The 18,472-nt window shown below is 38.4% G+C and overlaps 1 protein-coding gene across 13 annotated transcripts in view; it reads left to right on the forward strand.

Moving 5' to 3' along the window:
- Positions 1 to 18,472, forward strand: part of DLG2 (discs large MAGUK scaffold protein 2) — a 1,074,248-nt gene that overhangs the window by 12,646 nt on the left and 1,043,130 nt on the right. For all 13 annotated transcript variants that reach the window (XM_054071916.1, XM_054072001.1, XM_054072006.1 and 10 more), the window contains one exon: positions 5,234 to 5,365. In XM_054071916.1, the coding sequence (XP_053927891.1) occupies positions 5,234 to 5,365 (132 nt within the window). The remainder of the gene's footprint in view (positions 1 to 5,233; positions 5,366 to 18,472) is intronic.

Genomic DNA, 18,472 nt, shown 5'->3' on the forward strand with positions numbered 1-18,472 from the left:
CACTGGGGCTACAGGGTCACGCTAACGTAGAGGTATTTCAGAGTACACCATGGAGCTTGTTCCTCTGCAGTGCTGCAGCTGTGTAGTTGTTTAGACCAGTGTAAAGTGTACTTAAAATAATGACATTCTGGTTTCAGAGCATTTACGTGCTTTTCTTTACTCACTTCACAGTAGTTTGGGTGTCCTCACAAGCATCATGCACCTATACCATGTAAGCACCTAGCTTGGTTTTTGTGTACATATCTCCCATAAGATTTCCAGTCACCTAAACAGATTCATGTAATCAAAAGCAGAGTGCCCACTCCTACTGACAAAACCGAAGCTACTTTATCAGGGTAGATGATAAATTATTGCAGAATTTCCTTTCTTGCTTTTAAATATGTGTGATTATGACATTTAGTCTTCCATGTATTTAGCTTGCATTTTAAGAGCAGTACTTTAAGAAACAATTGCCTGTTGAGTGGTGAAGCACTGGAAGAGGCTGCCCAGGGAAGTGGTGGAGTCTCCATCCTTCGAGGTGTTGAAAAAACATGTTGGACCTGGCACTTTGGAACATGGTACGGTAGGCACAGTGGTGTTGGTCTGACAGTTGGGCTGGATGATCTTAGAGGTCTTTTCCAACCGTAATGATTCCATCTTTCTGGGCTTGTATGTATGGCCTCATTTCTTGTTAACAATATCTCTGGAAAACCTTTCCTCTGTAGGATATACTGACGCTAGGTTTCATTCACATATAACTTGGGTTGTATTAACAATGGGTTTTCTATATAATTTTATTTTTTATTTAATCAGATGTATAAGCACTGACCAAACAGATGTTCTGACTCTCTAGTATAACTGTCTATTTATGGAGCATTAAAGATCTACATTACGTAAATGCGTGCCTGTAAAGTGTGGAGACTATGAAGTGTGGATTATTCTCTAATGATCCCATCCAGAATAATAGCTTCAAGGGAAGGATTTGCCTTTTTTTGTTCTTATGTAAATCACTACATTTTATTAAGCAGAGACTCATTCGATAGAAGAGAAATAAAATAATTTCTTGTGCAATAAAACTTTAGACTATTTAAAGGAGGAAAGAGTTTTCCAAAGAAATACAGTGAGCAAAGTTACTGGTCTGCAGTTTTCTTTCTGCGCCACTTGTCTCTGTTTTCTTTGTTGTATTACAGCAGTTGCGCATTTCCTTATGTGTAGCATAAACTATAAACATTTATGAACTGGTTAAAAAATTATGGAGAGATAAAGCAATAAAATTTACAGAATTGTTAGTTAGCTTGGGTTAATTGATACTCTCTGGAATAACACACTGTAGGACCGTAAACTGAAAGAGGGGATATTTAGATGAGATATTAGGAAGAATTTTTTTTCCTGTGACGGTGGTGAGGCACGAGCACAGGTTGTCCAGAGGAGTTGTGGATGCCCCATCCCTGGATGTGTTCAAGGTCAGGTTGTATGAGGCTTTGAGCAACCTGATCCAGTGGAGGGTGTCCCTGCTCATGGTAAAGGGATTGGAACTGGATGATCTTTAAGGTCCCTTTCGACGCAAGCCATTGTATGATTCTATGAACTCTGTTTTATCCTTGAAGAATTTGTTCTTATTTAATTAAGATGCTCGAGTTTCATTTAGTTATACAAAACAGTAATGTACATACTGTCTAGAATGCTTGTGATTTTTTTGTAGCACCATATCTTCTGAACATTCTTGTCAAAGTTATGTTTCAAAGCCAATAGGATCTGTCATATTAGTCCAAATTTGTGTAATAAAACTCCATGCAATACCACAGAATCACATGGTGATCATAGAATGGTTTGGGTTGGAAGGGACTTTAAAGGTGTCTCTGCCCATGGCAGGGGATTGGAACTGAATGATCTTTAAGGTTCCTTCCAACCCAACCATTCTATGATTCTATGATACACTCCAGCTGTAAAAGTTACAGGACTTACTTTGGCTGCTAAAAATTAATTGGATTTTGTCATCCCAGCCATACAGTGTTCCAGTCCTTCATGAAAAACACCAGTGTGCTGTTCTTGATGAGAAGAATGTGTGGGAATTCAGTTTTGAAAACTTTGTTTAATTTGGGTGGCAGGGAACATAGTTCTTATTTGACTATTGTGCTGCAGTCCAGACAGTCAGTTCTTGCAACTGAGTATTACCAAAACTTTGTGTCTGTCAGACAGCCCAAACAGGCAAAGTACTGGATGTCCTCATCAGCTTTGGGTATAACTGGAAGTTGAAGATGCTTATTATCTTGGAGGCAGAACTTCTTAGTGTTCTTCAGACATGTTATGTTATTGTATTATTTCATATTTCTGCCTGATTGTTGTGCAGAAATACGAATGTTGTGAACAGGATTATGCCTGAATATATCCATATGAAGATGTCGTCCCAAGTAATTTATAACCAGTAAGTTTTGTCAAAAAGGCTGAAAGCTGCTTTTTTGAAAGCCTAGTCCTCATAAAGCCCAGTGTCAATTGTTACACAGCCTCCCTGACATGCTAAAATATTCTTGGTCAGCGTATGTTTCCAGTTGATACCAGAACATCAGTGGTGGCATTCAGCAAACTCAGGGCAGCAGAGGTGGAGTGGAGGGCACTGGATCTCCCAGCACATGTAGTACATCACAGATTATTTGGAAAAATAGACATATTGCTATCGGTATGGTGGTGTGGGGAAAAACCTGCAACTCCATACTGGTACTTAGGGAGGGAGTGAAAATTCATGTATCCTATTAAAGCTAGAGAGGAAAATTAGGCAAGAGGATAATTGCTTGATCTGGGATTTAGCCAGGATTTAGAGTTAACACCAGAATTGTGCTCTGTTGCTGGTTGTTCAGTTTGTAGATTTTAGGATTTCGCCTGCAGTCAACCAAGAGCTTTTTTAGCTTGATAAATTGCAAAATAATTTAAGTGAAAATAAAAGTCTATGAAAACAAAAGTCTGGTCATAACTGCTAAGGATGATACCTTTTTGTAGCTGTTTTTTAAATGAGACCCATACACTTCAGGGAAGGAATGTTTAATGAAGGAGGGGATGTCAGCATAATTCACCAAGTGACTTAAAAAAAGAGGGAGTGGTAGGGTGTCTCTTGTGTGGAGCCCAAAGGGAGGGGGGCATTCAAATCCCATTTTCCTGTTTTCTCAGATAGTGCACTTCTGGAAAGTGTCTTCAGTACTGCATACTTTGCAGTGGTTTTCCACTCCTTTCTGCTTTATATGATCCTAAATAGTCATATGTTCTTTGCACATGCCGGTCTGTTCTGGGGGTAAGGTGAATGCCTGATTCCAACCCATACTTTAAGCCATTAACTGTTTTGTACAGAGGAGCCGGAACTTTGAGTACAAAGAGGAAAGCACGGGTGTCACAGGTGGGTAGGACACAGTCATGAGGTCAGTGAGAGTTATGATGTGATTTGGGATTTCAAGGTAAAAAAAGCTGAGCTCATTAGTTCTTTATTCCCAGGTGTTTGTTTGGAATATCCTAACCATATCCCGTTTGGAATCAGAATTGTGTTTCGAGGTTATGCTTTTGATCAGGGTGATCCGTGGTAGAAACCCTGCCCAGGTGTTGTGACTTGGCCTTTAAAAAAGCTGATCTCTTTCTCTGTGGGCTGTAAGTGGGTCCTAAGTGCACTGTCAGCTTTAGATGACAGCAAGGCAATTGCATTATCCTTACTGGCTCCAGGGACAGCTCTCCTAGAAAGAAAGGATTCCTCTTGGAGATTGATGGGGTTGCACAGAGAATGTGAGCTTCTTCATTGTATAAATGTCTACACTGCTATAAAATACTCCCTAATCATATATATGTGATATATGCATTTTTTTTTATATATGTGTTCACGTATATACATGTACATGTTTAAACACCATTCCTTTTTATTCATGGTGTTTTTTCACTTTTCTGATAAAATGCTTGTGACCAGCCAGAATTCTGTGAGGGTAGAAGAAATTGCATCTTCTTAACCATTAATCTTTGATTAAATATTTCCCCCTTTTAAGTTGAGAAGGTTATCAACCTACAGAATACAAGCTGTGTTTCTGCCTCTATGTTGAACTCACTTAATTGTCATACCACAAGGCCTACCTTACCGATATCATGTTCAAGATCCTTGGATGAACAATAATTATCAATTTTTATTTAGTGAAAAAAAATTGCTTTCAGTTATTTAGATACTAAGAATGATAACAGCAGTCTGTTTTGCCTTTCCAAGCCTTTTTATGGCACTTTGTTGTGTTTAATCTAGCTAAAGGGAACCCCCTCCTGGTAACAAACCTTGCATTGTACTTGACTGTAAGAGATTTAGATTGAGGCTCTTGTTTCACTGCAGTTATTAGTTTGTATTTTTGTTACTGTTTGGTAATCTTATTGTAAACTTGGTGGCAATATAATTACAAATGTGTGTTCGGATGTCAGTGTCATATGTATGTGTGTGTGCATGTTTCTGTGATCTAGTTAGGATGTGGAGAAGGAAAGGTGAAGTCCGATTCTCCCGTTTTCCTCTGTTTTCCTATATATAAGATAGCAATGTTTGGATTTCATACAATTTCATGTGTCACTCATGCTCTTGGCAAATGACTACACAAAGATAATAGCAACGGGAGAAACATACCTCTGTTTCTCTGGACTCCTCAGAAAGGCTGCATGGCTACATTTGAGCCAACACATGAACTAAAGTCTGCTATCAATCTCATTTTTAGCAGCAAGGTAGACTGCAATTTTATGTAGTGAGGGAACGTAAGAAAACCAGCCATGCTCTTGGACACCTGCCTTTCAGGTACACATTTGCTATTCAGAGAATAGAGAATTGAGTGCTGCAGATGTTGAAGCACACACTTCTATGTCTTCTCTGAATACATTTTAAGGCTGGTTTTCCTGCATGGGTATCCATAATAGTTATTGTCTATAATTTATAGCTTCTGCAAATTGTAATTTGGTCCAAACTCCATAGCTTCCAGCTGGTTTTGTATAAATGGAAGTTGAACACTTATTGTGGATGACATTCAACAGATCATTTTCCTTTTGCAGGGAGATCTCAGACACACAGTAATCTTCCTGTTTTGGTGTTGGGTTAATCTGTTTCTCCTCTGTTGCTCATGGCGTACAGCTAGTGACGGAATACAGCACCATTTATTGTAAATGTTCCTTACATATGTTAACAATGGCTTTAGAATTGTGAAATTAATATTTCAGCATTTAAATACTTTCCAGAGGCAATAAAAGGCTCTTTTGTTTTTAGATACGGACCGAGCTTTGATGCTGCTGGAAGAATATTGTAAAAAACTAAGGAAGCCGGAAGAGCAACAGCTGAAAAAAGCCATCAGAAAAGTGATGGGCATCTTTAAGAGCAGCTTGTTTCAGGCACTTCTAGGTAGGTACTGATATTTAATACTAGATACATGCTCTTGAAGGCCAGAGCTGGGTCAGACTGAGTAACTTTCCTCTTGGTCACTATTTAATTCTTAAGGATTTATTTAACTTCAGTATAACTTGAACCAATGAAGAAGTCTGAATATAGTTAGGGGCACTTTTCAAATCTGAGCAGTTGAGAAGATCTTTCCTGGTTCTCTGAGAGGAAACTTGTTCTGATGCTTCAAAGGTATTTCTTTATTTATAGTGAAGGGAAGAGTAACAAAAAACTCATGCAAGATAAAGCATACAATGTTTATTCCTAAATCTTGCTGCTTTCCTTTGTTTAATGGAAATTACTGAACCAGGATAGGATATAACTATTTGTGCAAAGTTGAAGATGAAGCCATCTGCGCACAGGTAAATGACCAAAGTTTCATTGATTTCGCTGGCACCAAATGGCAACAAGATCTTTGTGTCTTTTGCATTATGTTTTTCTGAAGTCAGCCAAAGAATCTCAGAACTTAGTCAAGAAAAGTTCTTAAAGACACAGTGAAACTTCGGCAGAGCGTTCACATCCAGGTGACGTTGCAGTGTTCAAATAGACATGCTGGTGTATCGCTCAGTCATTCTTCTATTTACTTGAAGATCCCCATTTGACCTAGTAAGTGATGATATTTGTCAAATTCAAGCACTTGGTGTTTTGGAGCTCTCTATAAAGTATCCTCCATATGTTATTATATACAATGTTTCCAAGGTCCTGAATGTACCCGATTACTGTAGCATCCCTGTTGTCCCTTGTGCTGTGCTGTGTCTGTGCTGTCAGGCATGGGAAGTGGTGACAGTAACTTTGTATCACCCTCCTCTACCTCCCTCTGCCCTCTTGCTCACCTTACATTGGCTCCTCGGTGTTCTGTTCCTTCACAAATGTCTGTAAATTTTGTGCAGAACTAGTCTGAAGGTAGCATTTCTCAACACAAATTATGTTTGTGGAAGTACGCCTACATTCAGGTTATGGTTTTTTGAAGCCAGAGTGCCAGTTGTGCTCATTGTAGAACTAGAATCAGTAGCAGTTAGGAAAAAGTTTTGATTATACATCATAAAAGTAGAAGCACATCCATACTGCACTATTAATCTGAAGACAGAAGTCCGGGAAGAGTTTCAGTAATTTCTTAGCATTTGTGAAAAGTAGCATTTGTGAAAAGTATCATACCAGTTTCTAATATTTCCTGTAAATGGAAGTAATTAATATCAATGCTATTTTACTTGTAATTTCTCTCGACTTATTTCAAGTGATTAGCTTAATTTTATAAACCCTACATGATTTTTAATTGCTATGTAGTCTTTACAAAGAGAAATAAATTAATAATTGATAGGCATTTACCAAATTGCTATAAATAGCTTTGAACTAAAAAATGAAAAAAAGTGGGAAAATTTCAACCTTATTTTTATGAGGATAGCTATGGTTATAAAAGTATGTTTTGTGACACAAGTTGCAGAAGTGACATTTACTTCTGCAGTACTTTGAAATAATCCTTCAAAGTGTTCTAACTATGTGTGCTTTGCGTCTGGCTATGCTGTACTATTTGCTGATGTAATACATATGCCAGAAATGAAAAAGTGATTATAGCTACATTAGGGTTGAATCCAAAGAATAAGAGAAATCTTTTGATTGGCCTGATAACAGATTGAGGAGTGTGGTGTTATGGAAGTTGGATAGCATTTTAATTTGTAGGCTTTTGGATGTCTTTTCCTTGCTCTTAAATGCTTATTTTTTATAAAAGATATTTGACAATTGCAAGATGTCTTCAAAGTCTCTTATTATTACATTTGATTTGCTATTTGGTTGGTCTAGAATCTGGAATAATACAAGAGTGACATCTCATCAGTATTTTAAGTGTGGTAGATGATGTTACCATGCCATCAGTAATGAGATTCTCGAAGAATCGCTCTTTCAAAAAAATCCATGTCCATGACGTTTGTTTTAGCTTTTATTCACTTATGAATCAGATCACCATACAAAGAAATACCTAAGGCAGGTTTTATGGTCTCTTTTTAAGTTCTGTACTGCTAATGTTCCTTTGTCTTTTGTATTTACAGAATGATTAATGGTCTTGAAAGTGTCCATTTTTTAGTGTCTAATCTTAATTAGACTTCATTTTCACAGTCCTGAGTGTTCATTGCTTTCCAAAACTTGATCTCATTGTCAGACATTGGTTTTCTATAGAATTGATTGACCTTTTGAATATTATTTTAATGAAAAATGTGATTTTTGTACAAAATCATTGACCTGGATGCAGAAGTGCACATTCCTACCAGGTGTAAAGTCAGCATAATTTTACATGCCAAATTCAGTTTTTGTAGGTCCTTCAGCTTCAGTAGAATTTGATTCTTTTGCAAATAAATTCAGCCGTTGTAACCATCCCCATCCTTTAAGTGTGTGTTCAAGGATTTCTTTAAATTGAGTATAACTTAAATCAGTGAAGAAGAATAAATATAGTTAGAGGCACTTTTCAAGTCTAAGCACCTAAGTTTAAGTGTTGTCCAGTTCCTTTTGTTCTCAAATGTATGCTTGAGTGATTTTGGTATGCTGGAACTTGGGTTCTCAATGTGAGTGTGATCGATTTTGTCTTTGTTTCGTAAGTACTGTTGACTACTGAATGGGAGAGTAACATTAGAAAAATGTTGATTCAATAGGTTTCATGTTTGTACTCTACACATGCAAGAAGAGACTTCAAATATGAAAGTGGAAGTTCTATAAGTGATTTACAGAAGGATTATGAAAGGATTGTTCTTTTACATTTTAATTTGGGTTCAAAAGTATCTCCTTCTCCCTTCAGGCTGTTCTTGTTGCTCTAGTTCTTGTTAAAGTTTTCATATTCAGTTACAGCAAGTTAGTTATTAAAAGCCACATTTTTGAAGCGACATGTGAAACTGTTGTGTCTGTGGTTCCATTTACATTCCAGTGACCCAAACACAGGGCTTTGAAAATAGAGCCCAAAGAGGAGGGAGGAGGAGAAACTCTTCAAAAGGAGCATGCAAAGGGAAGAACACATGTTTAGATATTGACATTACTCTTATTTAATTCCAAAGTATTTTCTTTAAAAGGATTGTACCAATCCTTCTATGTGTGGTGAGGAGTTATGGTGCCATTGTTATTATGAGCTTGTAAGGATTTTTGCTTTTTGTAGGGTCATCCATAACTAGATATTAAAGTCACAGAGTCCTCTCAAATTGTAGCACATGTTCTTGTGATATGAATGTTTATTGTTTTAAAACCCTGCAGGGAAGAGGAAGTGAAACCTGTGGAAATCCAAAGGCCTCATTTGTTGGGGTGGTCTCATAACGGGGCATCTTGGAGGCATTGTGCAGAGATAAAAAGAGAAAAACATGAAAAAGAGTAATAACAGTCATCTGGATATGTCAAAATGACCAAACATTTTTTTTTCCCTGTTCTGTTCCTTATGAAACTTAATCAGTTTTTATAATGCAATTCATAGATTAGTACAATTTATTTCTAAAAACCTCTCTATGTATTTGTCTAGCTTTCATTTCATTAAGAAAAGTGCATGATTTTACAGCTTAGAAGACCACTCTGCAGAATGAGAGTGGATGAAAGAGGTTTATGTCAGGGCTGGTTTTTTTTTTGTAGATACTTCTGTGTAAAACATCATTTTGTTTCTAGCAGGAATTAAAGTGCCACAAATAGCTGTAATCATCTTATGCAGTATTAGGTAAAAACTAATCTCAATTGATTTGTCTAAAATTCGGATAAACCCAATCTGCAGTGGATGACGTATTTCCTGAGCACTTGGAAACCTTATCTTATGTTTTTTTCTCATGCTTGCGTAACTTGCCTGAATTTTAAAATGGCATATTTTCATCTAAAATCTACATTATCTTCTTTTTTTATAATGATACTGTACCATTTCTGCAAGATAACGTGGATGTTATAAAACTGCCTGTGTTAGAAAGTGCTGTAGTAAACATTACTGTGAGGATTACAGAATTTACTGGTCATCTGTGACACAGCGGGTATTTAGAGACTTGGGATATAATTTTATGTTTTCAGTAAGAAGGGTTTTTTAGACTCTTTACCTCATAGCACTCACTTTTAAATAAGCCCTGTTAGAGAAATCCGTTTTAAAAGAGCAATGATGTCTTTTAAACCAAGTAAAAAAAGAAGTTAGATTGTTCTTTGCAATCAGATATTGTTTTTCTTTTAAGTGGTGGTATACCTTGATAGTGTTATATTAGCGTTCAGACTTCCAGGAATCTAGTTCTGTTTTGTGATCCTCCATGTTACTGGAGAGTGCTATAGGACAGATAGTGTATATAAGAAGGACATAAAATGTCGTAGAACCATAGAATCACAGAATGGTTTGGGTTGGAGGGGACCTTAAAGATCACGCAATTCCAAACTCCCTGCCATGGCCAGGGACATCTTCCACTGGGTCAGGTTGCTCAAAGCCTCATCCAGCCTGGCCTTGAGCACCTCCAACAATAGGACATCCATGACTTCTCTAGGCAACCTGTTACAGTGCCTCCCCCGTCACAGTAAAAAATTTCTGCCTAATATCTAATCTATTCTTCCTAATACCTATCTTCCTAATATCTAAATCTCCCTTCTTTCAGCTTAAAACCATTGTCCCTGTCACAGAAGGAGAATGCTAAGAATGAAAAACGGGAAAGATTTTGATACATAACCACGCATTTCAGCTAAGAATAATGATAAAAAGTCGCACCATTTGTAGGCATTGATACTGAGAAGGATAATTATGCCATTGACCACACAAAGAGTAGAAGAATATAGAGTTAATTAAGAGAAAGACAAGAAATTTGTTCAGGCATGTTGTGTTTAAGGAGAAACCCTTTAAAAAGTGACAGAAGGGAATTTGAGACCAGAGGGAAGAAGGTGAGTCAGGCCTAGGGAATAGGTGGGGGAACAGGAGGATGAATGGTAACACAAGCAGGAGACCTGCAACACAGTCCTGGGTTGCAGGTGGAAACTGCACCAAAGTAGGTAATGAAGAACAATTAGAGATGTCAGCAGGGAAGTCAAGATCATAGAGTCATAGAATCACTACGTTGGAAAGGACCCACTGGATCATCGAGTCCAACCATTCCATGATCCAAAGATCATGCAACACCTCAAAATCCAGTGCTAGTCATACACTGTAGCACCAGCCTTCAGCATTACAAAGCTTGTTAGATTTGCACAGAAGGCACTGAAATAATCTATAAAATACTTCAGGTTGTTATTATCTGTTTCTGTGGTCTATCTTTAAGAAACACTGCAATGATATTTTCCAGCTTTTCTCCATAACCATGAAGACCTCCATTCTGCATCTTCCTTTGAGCGAACGTGAGATTTGACATTCATGGTACCACAGAAAACAAGGCGATGCCAAATTTCATAAGGCTCTTGATAAAGCTGCTAGAGATGAGAATATCAGGATGCGGAGTATGGCTGACAATTACCTTTCTTAGGTGACAGTGGCCCTTGGTTTTATCCATCTTTCTCGATCCACAGAAGGAAGCATAGTTCAGCACTGAGTGCTGTGTTAGTGTTTCAGGGACCAAAAGGACATTAAATGATTTGCTGTACTGGAAAACTTTTCAATCGAAAGCACAACCGGTTGTTATCTATTCATACTCACCAAGCTTCCTCTCGGTAGATGTTTTTAACCCACTTATGTTTTCAGCATATTTAGCTAATTAGAGTGCACCAGTTTTGGGTGTCGCAGTATAAAAAGCATAGAAAGCTACTGAGGAGTCTCCTAAGGAGGGCCACAAAGTGGATGAAGGATTTAGAGGGGAAACAGTAGGAGGACTGGTTAAACTCACTTGGTCTGTTGAGCCTGGAGAAGAGGAGGCTGAGGGGGGACATTGCAGTTTACTGCTTCTTCACAAAGGAAGGAGGAGGAGCAGATGCTGATCTTCTCTCTCTGGCAAGCAATGACAGGACCTAAGGGAATGGCAGGAAGACATGCCAGGAGAGGTTTAGGTTGGACATTAGGAAAAGTTTCTCCTCCCAGAGGGTGGTAGTGCACTGGAACAGGCTCCCTAGGGAAGTAGTTGTGGTGCCAAGCTAACAATATTCAAAAAGCGTTTGGACAATGCCCTCAGACACATGGTGTGAATTCTGGGGTTGTTCTGTGCAGGGAGAGGAGTTGCACTCAATGATCCTTGTGGGTCCCTTCCAACCCAGGTTCATTATATGATTCTATGCAAGGTCACTGATCTCACATGTCATTGTTCTCTAGATATAATCTCATTGAGCTGGTTTCTGGTCAGGTCAGGCTATTTAACCTCCTGTAACAACACTGAATTCCTTGGGCCTTAATCCCATGCAACCAAGCATGTGTCTGGCCCAGGGACGTTAGGCAATCCTTTTACTGAGGGCCTGAGTCCAGCATTCACAAAGTCAATAGAAAAAAAACTCCTACTGACTTTGCTTGCTTTGGATCATGTGTTGGTGTAATTCTTCCAGAGATATATGTTCAGAGCTTCACTGGCCGGGAAATAAGCATTCTTCTGTAGCTGTATCTAAAAATATTGAAACCCTCTCTGACTATTACGAATATTGAGGAGCAAAAGAAACGTGCAAAACCCCTTCAGTCCTCTTTACATTTGAGAAGCGCTCGAATGACATTTCTGACAATGGGGAAGCCTGTTATTACTCTGTACAAAGTCCTACTTTCCTAAACTGGCATCATTCTTTGTTGCAGAATAAATTACAGCAGAACTGAAATTTAAATTCAAGGGCAGCTTTTGTTTTGCCTGAAGACAGCTGCAGCTGCTTTTATTCTTGAAGTCCAATTCTCTTAGTAAGCAAATTTGCTCTTTCCCTCAAAAGGGCTAAAGGTAGCAGTGCAAGATCTTCGGGCTGGTTTGAAACCGTGCAGTCTTTTGGGGTTTTAGCAAGCTGGGGGCTAGACTGCAGCCAGCTTGAGGAACTGACCCTCACGGTTCTCCAGGGAAAGTCTGATTGCACAGAGTGAACTATTTCCAAGGAGATCTTATAGCAGCCTTTGTGCACTTAAAGGGGGCCTACAGGAAAGATGCAGAAGGGCTCTTTATCAGGGACTGCAGTGATAAGGTGAGGGATAATAGTTTTAAAATGAGAGAGAGGAGATTTAGATTAGATATTAGGAAGAAGTTTTTTACTGTGAGTGTGATGAGGCACTGGCACAGGTTGCCCAGAGGAGTCATGGATGCCCTGTCCTTGGAGGTGTTCAAGGCCAGGCTGGATGAGGCTTTGAGCAACCTGATCCAGTGGAACGTGTCCCTGGTCATGGTGGCGGGGGGGAACTGGGTGATTTTTAAGGTCCCTTCCAATCCAAACCACTGTATGATTCTATGATTTGTTAAAAAAAAATGGTATATCTAGTGACTGGTTTCCTGTGGCTTTTGGCCCACTGCTCATTTTACTTCTATGACAGTAATATTTACCCTGCAGTATCCTCCTTTCTCGCCAGTTCTTCTAATTCTTCACACTGTATGGTACCTGCAGATTCTTTGGAGGAATTGAGGCTTCATCACTTCTATCAAGTTGCACTGACATTGGACAGAGGGTTCAAAGTTAGTCAGTGATAGCTGGCAGACTGTTGGGCATGTAGGAAAAGGACAGACAGGCATTGCGTTACCATAGGGAAATGAGGTTGAAGTTGTACAGAGAGGGAAGTTTCACTGAGGTCTGAAATACGAGATTGGATGTTATGGAAAGGTTCTTCACTCAGAGCGTGCTGGAGCACTGGAACAGGCTTCCTAGGGAAGCAATCATAATGCAAAGCCTGACAATATTCAAAAAGCATTTGGACAATGCCCTCAGATGCGTGGTGTGAATGTTGGGGTTGTCCTGTGTGGGGACAGGAGTAGGACTCAATGATCCTTGTGGGTCCTTCCAACTCAGGACATTCTGTGATTCCGCAGTTCTATTATTCTATGAGTGAATGGAATGTTACTCAGTCTTTCTTAGTTGTGTCTCTGACAGAGAAGCTGAAATATTTCTGTGTCTCCAAAAACCTGAGAACTGTTTTTGCCTTTGGGACTTACTGAGTGTTACAGTGATGCCTGACTGATTAGAGATGAGGAACAAATAGAGCCAGAGCACAGTGCTGCTCCCTGTTCTTGCTGGCCAGCCTGAACAAGTGAGTAGCCCATCTCCCGGCGAGTTCTTAAAATTGAAGTAATTTGGATATTTTCTACTTTGAGAGAAGGCACATATGTGAAGATGTGAGAATCTTGTGTGGGTACCCCAAATGAGTTTTCGACTGAAAGAATTTAGATATTGAAAACTTATGAATTACCAGAAAAAAACTGAAGTGAAAAGCAAAGCTCTGATACCTCTCACATTTGTGGGAACTTTGATTGGGATCTCCCTTGCTGTTGACCTCTTCCTTAAGGAATTGCACAGAAAACGCTAGATATGAATGCTGATGGACTCAAAAAAATCCAGAATCCCAGCCCGTGTCTGTATTTGGATTCTCAGCCTATCTGTGTACAAGAAGAAACTCATTACAGCATTGATACAATCTAGGTAGCACATAATCACTTGTAATCCTAATACAGCCCTCTGCTCACATTTTGCTGACTTTTAACCAATGAACGGCAGCATTTACATCTCAAACAGGGAATTCAAAAGCTTTGTGGACTTTGCCTTTTGAAATGCAAAAACTGTGTAGTAGAAATAAACCATTTTTAAGATGAGTTTTTAATATGAGAAATGTGATAACTGCTGACTTTGTTAATGTTCAATATCCAGCAATGAATAAAAGCCATTTTTTTTGTTCTGTAGTGTTTTGGTTTTTTTTTTAAAAAGTATATCTTGTCCACATGGATTCCATGTATAATTAGAACTAATAAAACACAATTGCAGCAGCTGTTGCTGTGTGGCTGCTGTCCCAGTGTGAAGCTTTTCTTTCTCTTTGCATTAAGTAGGGAAAGCTCTTTATTATTGGTTTGTGATGAGAGTTATTAAGAGATGCATTTAGATAACCTGGTTTTATTTTGAATAATGTATTCTTTTTCAGGCTGAGGGAATATAAAAGAACAATGACATAGATTATTTCTTTGGTGATAAATAAAGATAGACTGGATTTATATCTTGCTAATGTAGCTTGTACATCTACTATTAAGATGCAAGAAAATAGTCTAGAGCAAGCTGTTCTTTTAATAATCCCAATGTTTATTTTTGTCTCTAATATAGCAGACCTGTCCCCCCTCTCTAATGTTTTGGTCTGTGGAGTCATTTTAGGCTGGACTGTGTTCTGATTTTTGTTTAGTGTGTATAACTTTTCAAGAAGCCGCATGGGAATTTTAAAATCACAGAAACATTTTAGCCTCGAAGAGTGTTTATACCCTATGGTTTTCAAAGCTGCTATCAGTGAGCCAAACATGTTGCCTGGTGTCACCCCCGTGGCTCTTCTGGAATTCTAGGACTCTTTTTCTTAACCCTGTACTTCCAGTGTCATGGGAGTCAGTGAAAAACACTGATTTAAGTGCAATTGGAGTGATGCATGAACATAAATTAGTTAATCCTACACATATGTGTATATATACACACACACATATAATACTTAATGAACATATATATATGTAGTAACAGATAATTGTGGATATCATATTTATCTCAAACTCCTACTGTAGTTTGCTGAGATGTGATTCTGTGTTTGGAGCTCTGTTGGATATTAAAAATGTGTCTTGACAAGAAATGCTGCAGACTGTGTTGTTCATTCCCATTGTATATTTATTCTGTTGTGTGGTCCATTTTCTGCAGCTGTGTGTGGGCTCTGTCAGCCTGATCTGCCACTGAAATAACCACTAGCTCTTTTCAAAAAAGTCTGAATTTATGTCTTTCATTTATTTTTTTCCTATCTCCATTTTGTCCTTGTAGTTGTGTGGTTTTGAATATCTGCTGAAGTTGTCGATGAAGGCACTATTGCATAAAATGCTAGGCATTAGAAATAGAAAGTAACTTTTATAATAATTATCATTATGTTATGTTACATGGAAATGATTTGGTGTACTGCAACAATATGAAAAGAAGAGAATTAGGTCTGCAGTCAGAGGTAGGGCAGTGCTATAACATAGAGCATCTGCAAACTTAGTTAAATTCTTATACATATGTACAGTGTGATGATTCTTATTTATTGTGGTACTGAAACCCTGAAGCGTAGAGGTGAAAATATCTACTTACTTTCAAGGCCTGCCTGGAGACACGCCTGACCTGATACACCACCACATACATGCTCTGACCACAGCTCGAGCTGCAACAGGGAGCATCACTGCTCCATCAAGACTGTCCCAACATCTCATTGTGAACACACTTAAAACATAAGGATCATCTGATGGATGGTCATTTTGGAGAAATACAATGTACGTGACTTCTTGACCATCACTGAGAGTCTGTAGAAGTCAGAGGTAGGACCTAATTGCAGAGGTAGCATTTAATGCTCTTAGGCTAGAGAACCTTCAAGAAATCTTCTTACTGCACTTAACCTTTCAGCTCCTGAGGTAAATGGTTCAAAGGTTGCTCAGACAGCTTTCCCAGAGCAGGCTCATTTAGTATACTGCATCAAGTGTCAGAGCAGAGAGAAAAACACAATGTGACTAGATACTTAAATTATGGGACTTTAAAACTTTAGGTGTTACCTTTACAACCTTATCAGTGTTTTGAAGTTAATTTTACATGGTGATTCCCTAGACTTTAAGGATAGTAAAAAGAGCTTCTCATTGCAAATTCCATTGTGCGATGATGTTGTTAACACTTGTGTTTTAAAAGTGAGGTCAAAATTGTTGGACATTTCACAGCAGCCTTCACTGCTTGAACTAATGGATGTTGACATTACTAGAGGTACAATTTCCTTTCTTTTTGGTCTGATTTTTGTCCCACTGTCCCAATAGTCAGATGATATAGATGAGTCAGATAGTTTTCTTCTGCAAAAGAAGTGTTTTAAAGTCATGTTTCTTGGAGGTACTAGAGTTGGGATCACCACCATTTTTGATGTGCTAAGGATGGTGGAAATTTCAGAACAGAGGGTGTCAAGAGCAGCTTTGCTCAGAGGACTCGCTTCCAGAACCTGACTTCACCACTGCCTTGCTGCAAGCCTTGTGCCAGTCCTCTGCCTCCACTGCAGATAGCTGGGAATGTGGATCAAGGGTGCTCTTGTTGCCTTCTTCCACCAAAATTTTAGTTTTATATACATATTTATGTACAAATTACATATATTCACAATATTATATGTATATATATACATGCATATATATATATGCACACATACATGATACAATGGTATATTTTTACATACATATATATGTTCATACATATGGATATTCATTTTCAGCAAGGAATTTGTTAGGTGATTCACTGTCTTCCCAGAACCCAAATACCTGCAAGTAGTAGGAGGAATTGTTGTAGAGGAGCATCTTTCAATGCAGACAGTAGTGAAATAGCAGGAGAAATCTGACCTAATTACAGTGAGACAGAGAGAGTTGAATTATGTACTTGATATTTCTAACTCTTGCTTTTTCTTGAATCATTTTTAATGTCCAGTGTTGAACTGCAATATAAAACTGTAACTTCTTTCTTTTCCTTCTTTAACCTCTGTCTAAAACCAAACAACTGCTTTGTTTTTATTCTTGTCATCATTTCATACTCAGCCTTCCTTGGGAAGATTCACCAATGAGTTTTGGTGCAGCAGACTGTTACTTGTCATGTTTGTTTAGTTGTTTTTTCTCTTTATAAGTAATTAATTTATGTTTTAAGTTTTGTAAATACAACTTGGAAGGAAATAAATATACTTGGAAAAAGTGACTTTGATCTCCTTAAGTTAAAATAATCAAAACCTTTTTCTAAATAAAGTTTAGAGTGACATCTTGTGGTAACACTGATTTAAAATACTTGCACTTGTTGATATTCTTTTATTTTGTCCATAGTAAGTATAGTGTTTTCTCTTTCTAAATGTTGCGTAACAGAGTGTATAATGACTTCTGAGTATCATTTCAACTTTTGTGAGACTGGAGAACACATTGCCATGTGCTGTAAGGGTCCTACAGGTATGCTTTATCTTTTACTGCATGAAGTTTATCCCATTAATACATGTGAGTTCCCAGTGATCCGACCTCCAGTTCAGGATGGCTTAATGATCTTCCAGCCATTGACTGTCTTTCAGAATTGCTCAGAAGGATCCAACTAGCCATGCTGCCAAACTGAGCAGGTGCGCAAGATCTCTCAAACATCTGGTTTTGCTAATTCATTCACTGTCCAAGAATTTCCTTAGTTTCAGGTAATGAGAAATATATCCAGGAAGCTACATTGACAAATTCTCCATGCTAGAAATTAGTAAGCCTGTTTAAGATCTGTATTGCAGTGGTGTGTATGTTCTGCCTATGGATCAGCTTCCGAGGTACAAAATCGTGTAAATTTTGTGCAGAACTAGTGTGAAGGTAGCATTTCTCAATGCAAATTATGTTTGTGGAAGTACACGTACCTTCAGGTGTACTTCCAAATGGCTAGGATATGCTCAGACTACAGTTTTGTGCCATATATCTAAATGAAATACAGATCTCTTCAATGCAAAGTGGGGATGTGGAATGGTTTTAGCAGGAGTAGTGGCCTTACAGAGAGTTATTGGTAGGCTAAGCAAAGTACTGCCTGGTATGGTCTCTCTTAAATCAGCCATACTGCGGTATGATCTCATTCCTCAACACTGATGAGGAGAAAGATGCTAATATTCTGCTAGGTCAAGTCTGAACTACATAAAATGGTGATTAACATTACCTTAGTGTCCATCTGCCAGGTTCGATACCTGGCTGCAAAATAAACTGTTCAGTAAAGGCGCTTGACCTTTCTAAGAGATAAATTCCTTTTAGGGGGACAGATTCATTAATGATGGAAAGTCCCTCTACCATTGCTTCGTGGCACATCACTCATAATGTGTGGTGCCAGTTTTGCTGTCACTTGTTGTGAATACAGGAGACCTGATAAGGAAAGGATTGTGTATTGGTATAATTCAGATTTTTGTTGGAGGTATTTTGGTCATGAGAAAGTGTTGGTGCTGGGCAAGTGATTCATGTGATGTTCCAGCAGTGTTAAGGAGTTTTAGCTTTGTTGTAAAGCACACAA

This window comes from Cuculus canorus, chromosome 1, assembly GCF_017976375.1.
Source record: "Cuculus canorus isolate bCucCan1 chromosome 1, bCucCan1.pri, whole genome shotgun sequence".
NCBI lineage: Eukaryota > Metazoa > Chordata > Aves > Cuculiformes > Cuculidae > Cuculus > Cuculus canorus.